This window comes from Cyprinus carpio, chromosome A19, assembly GCF_018340385.1.
Source record: "Cyprinus carpio isolate SPL01 chromosome A19, ASM1834038v1, whole genome shotgun sequence".
NCBI classification, from domain to species: Eukaryota; Metazoa; Chordata; class Actinopteri; order Cypriniformes; family Cyprinidae; genus Cyprinus; species Cyprinus carpio.
The window spans coordinates 11,367,151-11,380,617 of record NC_056590.1 but is presented as its reverse complement, the minus strand read 5'-3'; the positions used below and the strand labels follow the sequence as shown (position 1 = coordinate 11,380,617).

Below are 13,467 nucleotides of genomic sequence, written 5' to 3'. Positions count from 1 at the left end.
CAATAACTAGGCCTACAGGAGAAACACATTACCTTTATATAATACAATTTGGCTTGGCCGGTGGGCCTTTGATCCTCTAGAAGATATTCTTCTTTTCTCAGCCTTTCCACCATCACTGCCACCACATCCTCATGAAATGCTTTCTGAAAGAACAGAGCAAACTTCATTTAGTCACAGTATTATACACATTTTATTGATGCCAAATCTCTTAACTGTGATTTCAGACTTAAATATATTGATAGACTGAAAAATTCAATAGTTCTCCTGCAAATGTATAGGGAAGATTTGGATTGAATATAAACTATAGAGTATTAGAGTATTAAGGACATGGTAATGTTAGTTTCCATAGAGTCCTTCTGTATTGTTATGTTTTCATAACTAAATTAAATCAAGTCATAACTAGTTTCACATTTAGAAGAGATCTCACCAGTGAAGTGTACAGGCCATTCTCCAGCTTCTTCTCTACAGGATGTAGACAACAGCTTGACCATTCCTCTACAACCTCAACATCTGGACAAACCTCACACTGTCGAGGCACACATATAAAACACATTTGATTCACCAAATTGCTTACAGGAGTGCGAACAGACAAATTGTTTAAACTAAATCTTCAGCAAACAGACTGCTGAACACTTCACCTGTGCACACATGAAGAGGTGGCAGATGGTCGGAGAGCTCTTCAATCCATTCATGATTTTCTCTAGACCATTCCTCAAAACTTCCTGAACTACGTCCTGCCAACCGCTGTGGAATCTCTTACTGCAGGGAGCACAGGAGAACACCAGACTTTTCCCCCGCAGTCGACACAGGATTTCATACAAATCATCTGAAAAAGTAAAAGGTAGGAAGGAAATATAAGACAAAGTACTATGTGAGGGATCAGTGAGGCACTGTAAATGGACACTTCCTACCTGTGAGCCCCTCACATTTGGGATGGACCCAGTGGGCACATCGAGCACACTGCATCATGCTGCTGTCAAACTCATGTTCTTCGAAGCACTTCAGACACACAGTGCAAAAGTTCCCTGAGAATACACACACAACAAATTACAACCATGTATTACAAAAGTAGATAAATAACTAAACTACATAAAACAACAACAACAACAAAAATTAAAAAAGGTTTTCTTTTTATTTGATTAAAAATCTAAATCTATATCTGGTCTCACTTCATTAAACTTTTTTTTAAGAATCAACTGAAAAGTAAAGAGTCCTAGAGGATTTCAAGACATCCCAGTCCAATATATACATGTAATTAATGAAATTATTTAATTAATATAATTTAAAAACAATCTGACAAGATGTTTGCATTGTCAAACCTTTGCTATGGAGTTTGCTACAGTCAGGGCAGAGGTCCAGCTCATGGTTCCAGGACGTATCTGAGGAATTCCCCGGAGTCACGCCACAGCTCTTACACCTAATACACAGCATACAAATCTACAAAGATACAAAGCTAAATTTATTTACAGACCAATAAAAAAAAAAAACTACAAAAACATTACACTCACTGAACTCACTTTACAAATAATCTGTATGAAACTGTGTGACAAACTATGTGGAAGGGAGATAACTTACCCATGAAGTGTTCATTTTGACAGGTTTGGGATATTTGGGTCCTAAACAGGATGGATGGTAGCAGTACATCATCTCTTGCACTGCAAAACTGGCTAAATGAGGAAATAACAGAACATCCCTGCTGTCAAATATATACTTGCATGGCTCTTTCAATGTATATTTACAATATTCTCTTCTACAAAGTAAAAACTGTAGGTCTGCTTCCATAACTATTCTATATTAGTACTAAACTCAAAAGTGCAAAGTACCTTTGCCTGCTTGCTCTTGCGGCCACAAACATGGCAGAACTTGCAGCGTCTGCAGCACCAGTTCTCCTTGTTCTCCTCCTTTGGACGGTCGTCTGGTGGCAGGCAGAAAAGGTGAAAAGGCTCACAGCACATCTGACAGTAGATCATCTGGGGGAGAGAACAATTAAATCTCAATTAAATAAGGATCAACTTCTATTCTCCAGCAAATAATGAAAATTGGTGTGACCACTGACATGCTGTAGTACTGTGTTTTGAAAGAAGTAGTATGGGTGATGATTCAATGGTATTGAGTGATGTAATGAGAGCTGGATCTTACATCATGCTGGCCTTTGCTGGCGCAGAGCAGACACACAAACTGGGGCATGATGGGAACTGAAGTGAGAATACTCAATCCTCCCATCAACCACACATTCTGGATGTGACAGTCTTCCTGCATAAATAACAAAAATATTGTTAAAATAACAAATAAAAGAGAATAAAGAAAGTTTGAGTCATGAATAGATTTTGACATCTAATTTTTTTCGATTCAATTCACGATACTGATTTCACAATTCGATTCTCACTTTTTTTTTTCTAAACAAAATTAGATTTAGGACAAATTACAAATGAAAATGTGTCCTTTTATTATTGCTTGGACAAAATGCAGCACATTTCTTTGTAAAACAGAAATATGTCAAATAACAAAACGAAATTGAAATTTTAAAACAAACCCTAATCTAATCAAATAATTTAGTCAAAAAAAATCTCTTCATATAAACAAAGGCTCCCTGTGCTCTTTCCATTCAAAATTAAAGGCAACTACTGCATTTGAATCACAATCCAAACAAAGATGCTGAATATATGCACCATTAGCAGTTTCTTTAAATCTAAATTAGATTGCATAATTTGACATTTTAAAACAAAAACAGAACGCTCTGACTTTAGTTTTGTGAAACTATACTACATGAAACATCTGCACGAAACAAAGAGCAGAAGCTCTGAATGAGACGCAGATTCACTCTTTGACAGCAGGTGGCGCTTATGAAACAGCAGCGATACAGCGTTTCCTTGGTTACCACTGTAAACAAAGCAGCACAGCGCTTATGAACGCTGCTTCAATATGAATTATACAGAGACGAGACGAGATGAGATGAAAAGAAAATATCATCTAAACTTTTCCAAAGATAGTCAGTACCCCTCAGACATACATTCATCTAAACTCCAACCCCCAAATATATCTCAACCGATTTGAATCGTCACTTATTTATATTGATTTTCAACTGGCTCACGGTGAATCGTTACATCCCTAAAAATTTGAGAACTGGAAAAAGGATCATCACGAAGTTGTCACTTTTGTCACATTGTCAGCGTGCAGGATAGCAATCGTCACTGCGCAGTGTGATGATGCTCCGCTCAATATTCCATTCCATGAATGTGCATTCCGTTGAGTTGTTCACAGCCCATGCGAACACTCATGTATCTATACATCTTATAATATATTTTTCTTCCCCTTGGTGAAAGATTTACATTCAACAATAATAATAATAATATATTTTTCTTCCCCTTGGTGAAAGAAGTCCTGTATGCTCACACTTAAACACCTATCCTGCATGTTTTAACAGTTATTTTAAATTGTAATATTATTATACAATATTACTGTTTTTACTACATTTTTGATCAAATAAATGCAGCCTTGGTGAACATAAGAGACATAAAAAATATTAAATTAAAATTATTAAAATAAATATAATGTATATATTAATTCTAATTTTATTGTATGTGCCTTGGATAAATAATCTATATTCGTAATCTATATTCAACTTAAACACCTAAAAAAAACTGAGCTTCTGGTTTTATAGAAAACTCATTAAAATCTCAGCTCTGACCTTGAAGTCCACACGAATCTTGTTCATCGTCCCTTGTGACAGCTTGCCCCTCTGGGTGCAGCCATTAATCAGTTGAGTCAGGACACTGGACGGCGTGTGCTCCCCCGAACTCTGAGAATGAGGAAGAGAGGAGCGATGAGTAAAAGCATGCTTCTCTTCCACCACTTTGCACATCACTTTCTTTGAGTTTGTGGTGTCGCATTCAGTAAGCGGGAGTGCTAATCCTAAAACGGCCGATTGCACAACACTGGCTGGAAGCCTCTCCAGCTGCAACCGCAGCCTGCAGTTGAGGGAGGGACTTCCTGTGGGGATGAAGGGATGGTGAGGTGTTGCTGAAGTGTCCAATGATGATGATGGCTCAAGTGGCTCCTGTGTAAATGTCAGAAAACACCAAGAGAATTGGGGAAATATGGAGGGGACCAGCATTATAGTGGGACCACAAAACAAGCAGGGAAAAGAATGGACAAAAAGTAGGAAAGAGGAGGACCGTCACCAAACAGAGCATGAGAAGAAATGAGAAGGCACACAGCAGAGGGAAGCACTTCCATCACCATTAGAACTGTAGATGTTCAGAACAACAAAGGTAAGATTAATACTAGTCCAACAATGTCCTAACCACGCAGAACGTGATAAGCAATTATAGTTCTTTGATGTCTGAACTTTTGTCCTAACCACTGGCAACCAGAAAACACAATATGTGCTCATTTAAGTTTTAATTAATCTCGCTAAAGTTAAAGAAAGAAAAATGACTTTATGCCAGAAACTTTATGTAACTGATAACCTGATTAGGACACACTGTTATACTGTAGCTGTGGAAAGACAGGAAGAACCGCATCTAGGAACAGGGTAAAAGCAGTTTTATTTTAAAGAGAGATAGACAGGAGCTGAATCAGGTTTGTTACCAAATGCAGAGGTTAAAGAGGATGACATTTCAGAGATGATTCAGAAATTGGATTACACTATAACTAAATGATCAAAATAAGGCAGCATGATTAATTCAACTAAACAAGAAATTAAAAAAGCCACAGTACTGTCATTTTCAAGTACTGTAAAAAACAAACTCTACTGTAAAATACGTTTTATTCTATAGTGGAATATAACAATAACAATATATTATAATATAGTGGAATATAACAATAACAATATATTATAATATTAATGCTTTTACATTGAGCATTTATTTTTTTATTATTAATTTTTTTTATTATATAATAAGAAAATTTTTGGACAACTTGTGATGCCCTACAAACAACCACAGCAAATCTGGAGTTTAAAAAAAAAGTTAGTTTAGAATTAAGACTTTTTTTCTCCAAACTCCTTGAACTGCATTCCTTGAACAAAATATATCCTATAGGTTGATTAACTGTCAGACATTTGTCCATTTTGAGATCAACAAAATCAAGACGAATTACCATACCTTATCATTTCTACGTTGGGCCCAAAATGCTCTGTAAAGCCCTTGCCGTTTCTGCTTTGTTGCCTCTTCTGGAGCAGTTACAGAAGTAGCCATTTCTGGAAAGTAGTTCAAAGAATTGGTTTGGTCTCAGAGACACTGGTTTTACATGATCAAGTCAACAACTAAGGCAAACAAAGAGCTGTCCTGTGAATATATAATTTGAAGTTTTGACATAAAATTCATACCACTGGATTGAGTCTTTTGGGTCCCACTGGCCTTTGTCTTTTCAGAGCTGACACTCTGTGTCTCGGTGTCAGAGGAGTCGTACCCCAGCAGTTTTCTGTAGGACTGAGGAGTGACTTGTCGTCTGGGCTGCCTCCTAGTGGGGCTGAACTGGGCCTGTCCTCCTCCATCATCTCCCCCTTCCTCCTCATTTTCTTCTTCGCTACTGTTCATGTCAGCGGCCACTGATGGCCGGCGCCGCTTCATCTGGACTGCGTCAAAGAGAGGTGGTCAAACAAAATGATCAAATCTGCATGCCTAATCAAAAGGCTAGCACTTTAATGCCAACTTTGTCTGCTTATGTTGTTGGGTACCAGTATTTTTAATTGTAATATTTGAAATCACATACATTTTATATATATATATATATATATATATATATTTTTTTTTTTTTTTATATATATATCTATCTATACACATATATATCTTATATATATTATATATATAATATATATACCACACACAGTGGGGATAATATATATCTGACACCCTGCTGATTTTTTTTTAAGTTTGCCCACTTACAAAGAAATGAAGGGTCTGTAATTGTTATGGTAGTTTTATTTTAAAGTATAGAGATAGAATACCAAACAAAAAATCCAGAAAAAAAAAAAAAACACGTTATATAAAGGTTAGAAATTTGTTTGCATTTCTGTGAGTGAAATAAGTATTTGTTCCCCAAGCAAAACATGACTTAGGCTAGTACTTGGTGCATAAACCCTTGTTGGCAAGTACAGAGGTAAAACATTTTTTGTAGTTGGTCATCTCCATCACAGGAGGGATTTTGATCCACTCCTCTTTACAGATCCTCTCTAAATCCTTAAGGTTTTTTTGTCGTTTGGCAACTCAAAGTTTCAGCTCCCTCCACAGATTATCTATAGGACTGAGGTCTGGGGACTGGCTAGGCCACCATGACCTTAATGTGCTTCTTCTTGAGACACTTTTTTGTTGCCTTGTCTGGCGGTATGTTTCAGGTCATTTTCATGCTGGAAGACCCATCCATGTCCAGTGTTCTGGCTGAGGGAAGGAGGTTCTCGTCCAAGATTTTACAGTACATGGCCCCGTTCATTTGCCCCTCAATGTGGGGAAGTCCTCCTGTACCCTTAGCAGAAAAACAGCCCAAAAGCATAATGTTTCCACCTCATAGTCAGCATTTCTCTCCCTCCAAACACGGCAAGTTGAGTTATTGCTAAAGAGCTCAATTTTGGTCTCATCTGACCACAGCACTTTCTCCCAAGCCTTCTCTGAATCATTTAGATGTTATTTGGCAAACTTTAAACGGGCCTGTACATGTGCCTTCTTGAGCAGTGGGACCTTGCAGGCACTGCAGGATTGTAGTGTTATTGAGGCCAGCAGGGGGTGCTCACCCTGTGGTCTGTGTGGGTCCTAACGCCGCAGTATAGTGACGGGGACACTATACTGTCAATATGTACCGTCCTTCAAATGAGAAGTTAAACCGAGGTCCTGACCCTCTCTGGTCATTACCATGGCTGCCGTCGCATCATCCAGGTGGATGCTGCACACTGGTGGTGGAGATACCCCTCACAATGTAGAGTGCTTTGTAAGCAGAAAGGAGCTATATAACTGTAATGAATTATTATTTATTATCACATCTGTGGGAGCCAGAATTCTTGCTGGTTGGTAGGGGATCAAATACTTATTTCACTCACTGAAATGCAAATCAATTTCTAACCTTTATATAATGTGTTTTTTTCTGGATTTTTGGGTTGATACATTGTCTCTCTACGTTAAAATAAAAGTACCATAAAAATTACAGACCCTTCATTTCTTTGTAAGTGAGCAAACTTACAAAATCAGATATATAGAAACAAATTCACATTTTGCATTCCCAAGTAGCACCTGAGAGGTTAATAATGAATCCTTAAATTATTTTCATTTTAAATAGGCAAGTAGAGTACCTTTGTTAAATCGTCTCACTTTGTTCCGCTCGATCAGCAAACACTTCTTTAGGCTGTTAAAAAAATGTGAAAAACAAGTCCACAAATCGGAAAACACTTTTCAAATACAGAAAACACTTAAAAAAAAAAAAAGTCATGTATAATGTGCCCCCTTTAAACGCTGGGAAAGGTTTATGCCATTGGCTATCATGTAATTAACACTATTTGCTCACTTACACACAGCTCTGTCGTTTCTTGTTGGGTCCTCCGAATTTGGGCTTGTCCAGACAGAAAACACACCTCCCGCAGTCCTCCAGCCGGCTGCAGCCCTTGCAGCGCATGCAGCGTTTTAGCCGACAGCCAAAAGCTGTGCTTTCGTACCTGCGTCTAAATGTCGGCTTCGGCTCAACAGATTCTTCACTCTCAGGCTCTGAGTGAGATGCAACATCTGAAGAGCCAGAAGGGACAGGTGGAAGAGAGAGACAGAGGCAAAAGAAAGCATCTAACATAAGTATAAGAGCATTTTGGACATGTCAAGGTTTGATTTGGGAAGAATTAATGTGAACACTGCCTTCTGAGGCATTACCTAGATAAAATACCACAAGTTGGCATTTCACAATTATTAGAGACATTGCAATGATTGTGCACTTTAAACTGCAATCACATATTGCCAATTTATTTGCAATCACATGTTGCCAAATAGCTTTTCAATAAAGGGAAAAATAAATAGCTAAAAATGTGGATTTTTGTGTCACTATTTTAATGTCTTTGTGCTGTAGTGCATTATGTGAGCTCTTCAAACAACCTCAAGCAATCTTAGGTGGTGTTCTGAATAAGTCCACAATGCAGTTTGCATGTGTTGTGTATTATGAATACAACACGCTCAAGGATAATTTTATTTTCACATTTACTTAATTACAAAACCTTTGTACATTACATGTTAGCACATCCAAGAAGGATGAGAACATTTCTGCTACAAAAAATATCAAGTTAAAGTTAAGCGTTTAATGCAGAATTACATTATTATTGCATGTAACTATACTAAATTAAATTAATAATAATAATAGTAATAATACTAAACATACTATGCAGGTGGGCAATAATAATAATAACGCAATAATGGAAAGTGGTCCAAAAAGAGAGATATTTTTAGGAATTGTACATTAAGTAAAAAATAAATATTTTTAGATTTTATAATATTTATTAGGGCCGGGTTGTCACAGATTTCACGATTCGATTGGATTCTGATTCACAAGCTTGCGATTCGATTTCCAATTTGATTCAATATCGATTATTTTGGACATACACTACCGTTCAAAAGTTTGGGATCAGAACGATTTTTAATGTTTTTTAAATGAGTTTCTTATGCTCATCAAAGCTGAATTTATTTGATCAAAAATACAGGGGACAAAAATATATTGTAAAATATTATGTAAAATAATGTTTTTCTATTTTAATATACATTAAAATGTAATTTATTTCTGTGATGCAAAGCTGAATTTTCAGCATCATTACTCCAGTCTTCAGTGTCACATGATCCTTCAGAAATAATTCTAATATGCAGATTTATTATCAGTGCTGGAAACTGTTGTGCTGCTTAATATTATTTTGGAACCCGTGATACTTTTTTCATGGTTCTTTGATGAATAAAAAGTTAAAAAGAAGAGCATTTAAAATAAAATAAAAATCTTTTCTAACAATATACACTACAGTTCAAAAGTTTGTTAAATTTTTATTCTTTCTTTTTTTGAACGAAATTATTCAGCAAGGATATGTTAAATTCATAAGAAGTGATAGCAAAGATTTATATTGCTAGAAAAGATTTATATTTTGAATAAATTCTGTTCTTTTTAACTTTTTATTCATCAAAGAATCCTGAAAAAAGTATTGCAGTTTTCCAAAACATTTTTGCCAATGTTCCCTTCATTAACTGAAAACAGCCGAGACTAATCGATTCTTCGGATTTAAGAATCGTTTTGTAAAAATGAGAATCGATTAAAATCGAGAAATCTATATTTTTTACCTAGCCCTAATATTTATTATCTAGAATGTTTATTATAAATATTTATAATAGAATATCTGTATTTACAACATTTGCATGTAACTGTTTTATTCATCATTAAATTCTATAAAATCATTCTACCCTGTATACAATTTGTTTACAAAGCCTTAAAGGAATTCATACATTTTATGCCCACGTAAACAAATTACTTAAACATGTATTACAATTGCACTGTAACTAACAAACAAAATTTACAATTTCCAGGTCAAAAGAACCCAGATGTCTCCATGAGCAACTGTCACTTATAATGGATGCGGACAGAATGAGGAAAGGAGAGGTGTGTACCCTCTTCGGCAGGTGAAGCAGTGATCCCCTCTCTCTCATGCAGAGGAAGGGCGCTGAGCCTTGGAATGTCGTCGGGAACCATGGCGCGTGGTTGCCCCAGTGCCACTGCTGCTGCTCGACACACATGCTTTATACGCGGACCACCAATCAATTGCTCCTATGGAGTTAAAAGGGCATAACAGTAACTCACGATCCAACAAAAAGGCTGCAGAGCAATATTTTGTATTCAAGAATACCTGTGGAGCGCCCTCTAAGTTAGCTGGTACCGCTCTCTTCCCCCTCTTTCTGCCTCTCTGCATGACTGCTGCTGATCCATCTCTTACTGTCACAGAGCCAGACAGAAGCTGCAGAGCATAAACACCATAGTAAGGATAATTATACAGAGTACTGTGGCATTCACTAAGATACAGAAGACTTATATAATATGTTTATCAAAATCTAATTCAGAAGAAAAAAACATTCTTAAAATGACAAAAAAATGTTTGGGGTCAACAAGATTTTTTTTTTTTTTTTAAGTTTTGGGTCAATAAGATTTTTAAAAATGTTTTTGAATGAAGTCTCTAGGGCTCCATTTATTTCATCAACAAAATAAAAAAAATTGTAAAGATGACTTTTACATGTTCTATCTATATATTTTAAAATGTAATTTTTTCCTCATGATGACAATTTGATGGCTGAATTTTCAGCATAATTACTCCAGTCCTCTGTGTCACATGATCCTTCAGAAATCATTTTAATATGTTGATCTGGTACTTAGGAAACATTTTTTATTATTATCAATGTTGAAAACTGTTGTGCTACTTAATATTTTTGTGGATAAAAAAAAAATGCACCATTTTTTAAATAATTTGTACTGACCCCAAACGTCTGAATGATCCTTGAATAAGTCTTTGAAAATAAACACTGAGTCACCCAGCTTATGAATACTGTCAGAACTTGTCAGACACATAGTGACTTGTATAAATGCAACAAAACACTGTTTGCATTCTGACCTGAGCCGATTTGAGCTGTTTCTGCTGGTCAATTTTAATCAGTTGGACTCTGGCTCTCTTCAGCAGGTGGAACATCCTCTTATTGGCACCGGAAATACTCATTCTAAGGGTGTTTCCACCTTGCTCCACCGTCATCTTGGCATTTTGTGCAGTCATTTTAGTGGTGCCTTCAAGGTTGGTAGTCTCTACTGAAGGAATAAATGACCTCAGGATTAGGAGGAACTTTTATTAAGGTTATAAAGTGATTTTCATCTTTAATCTTGTTATATGAATTATGGCATTTTTACTTGTTTGCATGTAAAGTACTTGGTGATTACTGTAACGTGTTTTTTTTTTTTTTTTACTGTAAAGCACTTTGAGCTGCATTCCTTGTATAAAAGGTGGTATACAACTAAGGTTAAGTATTATTATTTTTGGCATAATACTCAAACATGACAGTAAAAACCCTACCGTTCTTTTTAGCAGGGTCTTCCGCCAAAAATGAAAGTGGCGTCTGATCTGAATGTTCCCCAACATGAATGGCTACTTTTGGTACCACCCCTGGAGAATACATGTCCTGCAATGTGAGATCAGACTTTCTTCTTTCCACATCAAGGGTCTCTCCCTCAGCACCAATCTCTGTTAGCTTGGTGCTTGCACTAGCAATTCGCTGCATCCTTCGTTTTGCCAGGCAAGCTGTGAGCTTCTTCAACTTCCAGTATACCTTATAGTGGTCCGTGGATTGGCCGAGTCTCCCACCCCTCCCACGAGGACCACCAGAGAGCCTAGAGGAACTCAAAATGGGTTTGACGCCCTGAGATTGCACCTTTTCCGAAACACGTTTTTCATCATTGTTTAGGATCAGCGGTTCCTGTGCAATCTTCACCTTGCTTCCAGAATCAAGGCTTTGCAGCTCAACATTCGGTTTACCGAGAACCATCGGGATCTCAGTAAGAGCTGGTTTCTTCGGGGACCCTCGATCTGGGAGCGCAGACATACGCTCATCATCCATGAACCTCTTTGGGACCTTGATGACCCGAGAAGATCGAGCACTAACAATTGGTCCAGTGGAGTGTTTAGGCTGTTTAGCTTGGCCTCCAGAGTTGGATCGCTCAATCTCTCCAAGTGTCTGTTCCTGTTCTTCCGCCGGTTGGAGCACATGTGTAGAGTCTGTCTCTAGAGCAAGTTGCCGTCTCTTTCTTGGCATGCTAGAGGCCTGTCCTTGACTATCGGGTACTTTGCGGTGCACCTCCTGTTGCAGTAACCTTCGTTGCCTTACAAAAGTCTTCTTTTGGGAAGAACTTAAACTGTCGCTAAAAGACACTCCTGCATCTCCACCAACAGATTCAAGAGGCTCCTCATTTGCATCTGTCCTTCTGCCCCTTCTCTGTTTGGCCATTGGTTTTGAGGATACAGCACGTGCCTGATCACTACCAGCCATTTCCTCGGTCTTGTTCCTTCTGTGGGTCTTAGCATATTCTGTTGAAGCTCTTTGGTCTTGGGTGTCTCTAACTCTGGAGGCTCGCTCTTTACCTTTAACCAGTGTTAAAGTCCACACTAATTTGCCCTGCCTCGTCCGTCTGTCTACTGCACTGGAACTGCACTTCTTTGACTTTCTAGTGATCTCCGCCTCTTCAAAAGCCCCATCCAAATTTACATCATTTTCTGTTTTTGGGGAGACACATGTTGCCTCTCTCTGGTTCCTGAGTACCCTGCCATTTCTCTTACTTGAGCTGCCCTTTTTCCTTTTCCTTTTTCCTGGACCTTTATCCACAGATGTCCTTTGTACCTGCTCCTTTACTTTTTTGGTCACTTTTTTGGCTGCCATTTTAATAACCATTTTGTGCCTCGCAGATTTTTGGTCAGTTCTGGAAAATCTTTTGCCTTTCACCAAAGGTGGCTTCACCTGTGAGGATGCCAGTTTAAGGAGACTGCCTTTAGAAAAGAGATTGACAAAAAATTATTAAAACATGTAATTTTTAATAAACACAATAAACCTAGAAATACAGGCAAAAGAGCATCAACCATGTGATTAATCTTCAAACCTTCAGACAAAAAAAATCAAAAGGTCAGCATAGGAATGTAAGTGAGCAATTTACAGAATTAATTATTCTCAATTAGGAATGCATCAATATCAAACTTTTGGCAAATTATGATAAATAAATAATATTTCAATTAAAATTCTAAACTCTTGTTAAAATTTTATTGTATATTTACTTATTAATTTTATTATAAAACTTCTAAAAATAGAATTAAGGCATAACAACACTATGTATGAAAAAATGAATTTTCATTTTAAGATCTGCTAAAGATCACAGGTATTCTTGATGTAAAAATATACATAAATTAATGCACAATTGTATAGCCGATTAGCCACTAAACTTCCAACACTGACCAATAAATTAAGGAAAACACAAATATATGAGAAAAACTGAAATTTTGTACAATAAAATAGTGATGATTGTCCAGGATTGGGAATCAAAAATCAATTCCAATTTTGAATCAGATACTTAAGGTCAGGAATCGAATACTTGTAAAATTAACATTTTTGATTTCGCCTATCGATTCTTATGTGCACATCTTGCTCTTTTTTTTTTAATGCAATGAAAATTCTGGGCTGAAACCTTAAAGGGGTGGTTCACTGTTTTTTTCTAGGATTGATTGTGGGATGCAGTGTAACGTGTTAACGCATTATATTTCACATAATTTACCTTTATACCACACCGCTCTGACCCTTCTCTGAGAAACGCGCTGGCCTCGACCACTTTGCTGCCTTTTCTCGAGGGTGGGGTTTATCTGGGTTTATTACGTCATGAACCCGGGAAGTAACTTCTTGTAGTCCCTACTACCAGACGTTTTTGTAGGCATTAAACTGCCAGAATTTTAAA

The 13,467-nt window shown here is 37.1% G+C and overlaps 1 protein-coding gene across 1 annotated transcript in view; it reads right to left on the bottom strand.

Annotated features, from left to right (window-relative positions):
- LOC109112389 (histone-lysine N-methyltransferase 2B-like) overlaps positions 1-13,467 on the bottom strand; it is a 39,152-nt gene that overhangs the window by 17,105 nt on the left and 8,580 nt on the right. Inside the window, 18 exon segments of the mRNA XM_042776376.1 lie at positions 33-143; positions 428-526; positions 639-826; positions 912-1,025; positions 1,320-1,437; positions 1,576-1,646; positions 1,649-1,667; positions 1,824-1,970; positions 2,140-2,253; positions 3,689-3,799; positions 5,106-5,200; positions 5,330-5,578; positions 7,283-7,335; positions 7,499-7,709; positions 9,609-9,765; positions 9,845-9,952; positions 10,601-10,788; positions 11,051-12,514. Of these exon segments, the coding sequence (XP_042632310.1) occupies positions 33-143; positions 428-526; positions 639-826; positions 912-1,025; positions 1,320-1,437; positions 1,576-1,646; positions 1,649-1,667; positions 1,824-1,970; positions 2,140-2,253; positions 3,689-3,799; positions 5,106-5,200; positions 5,330-5,578; positions 7,283-7,335; positions 7,499-7,709; positions 9,609-9,765; positions 9,845-9,952; positions 10,601-10,788; positions 11,051-12,514 (3,617 nt within the window).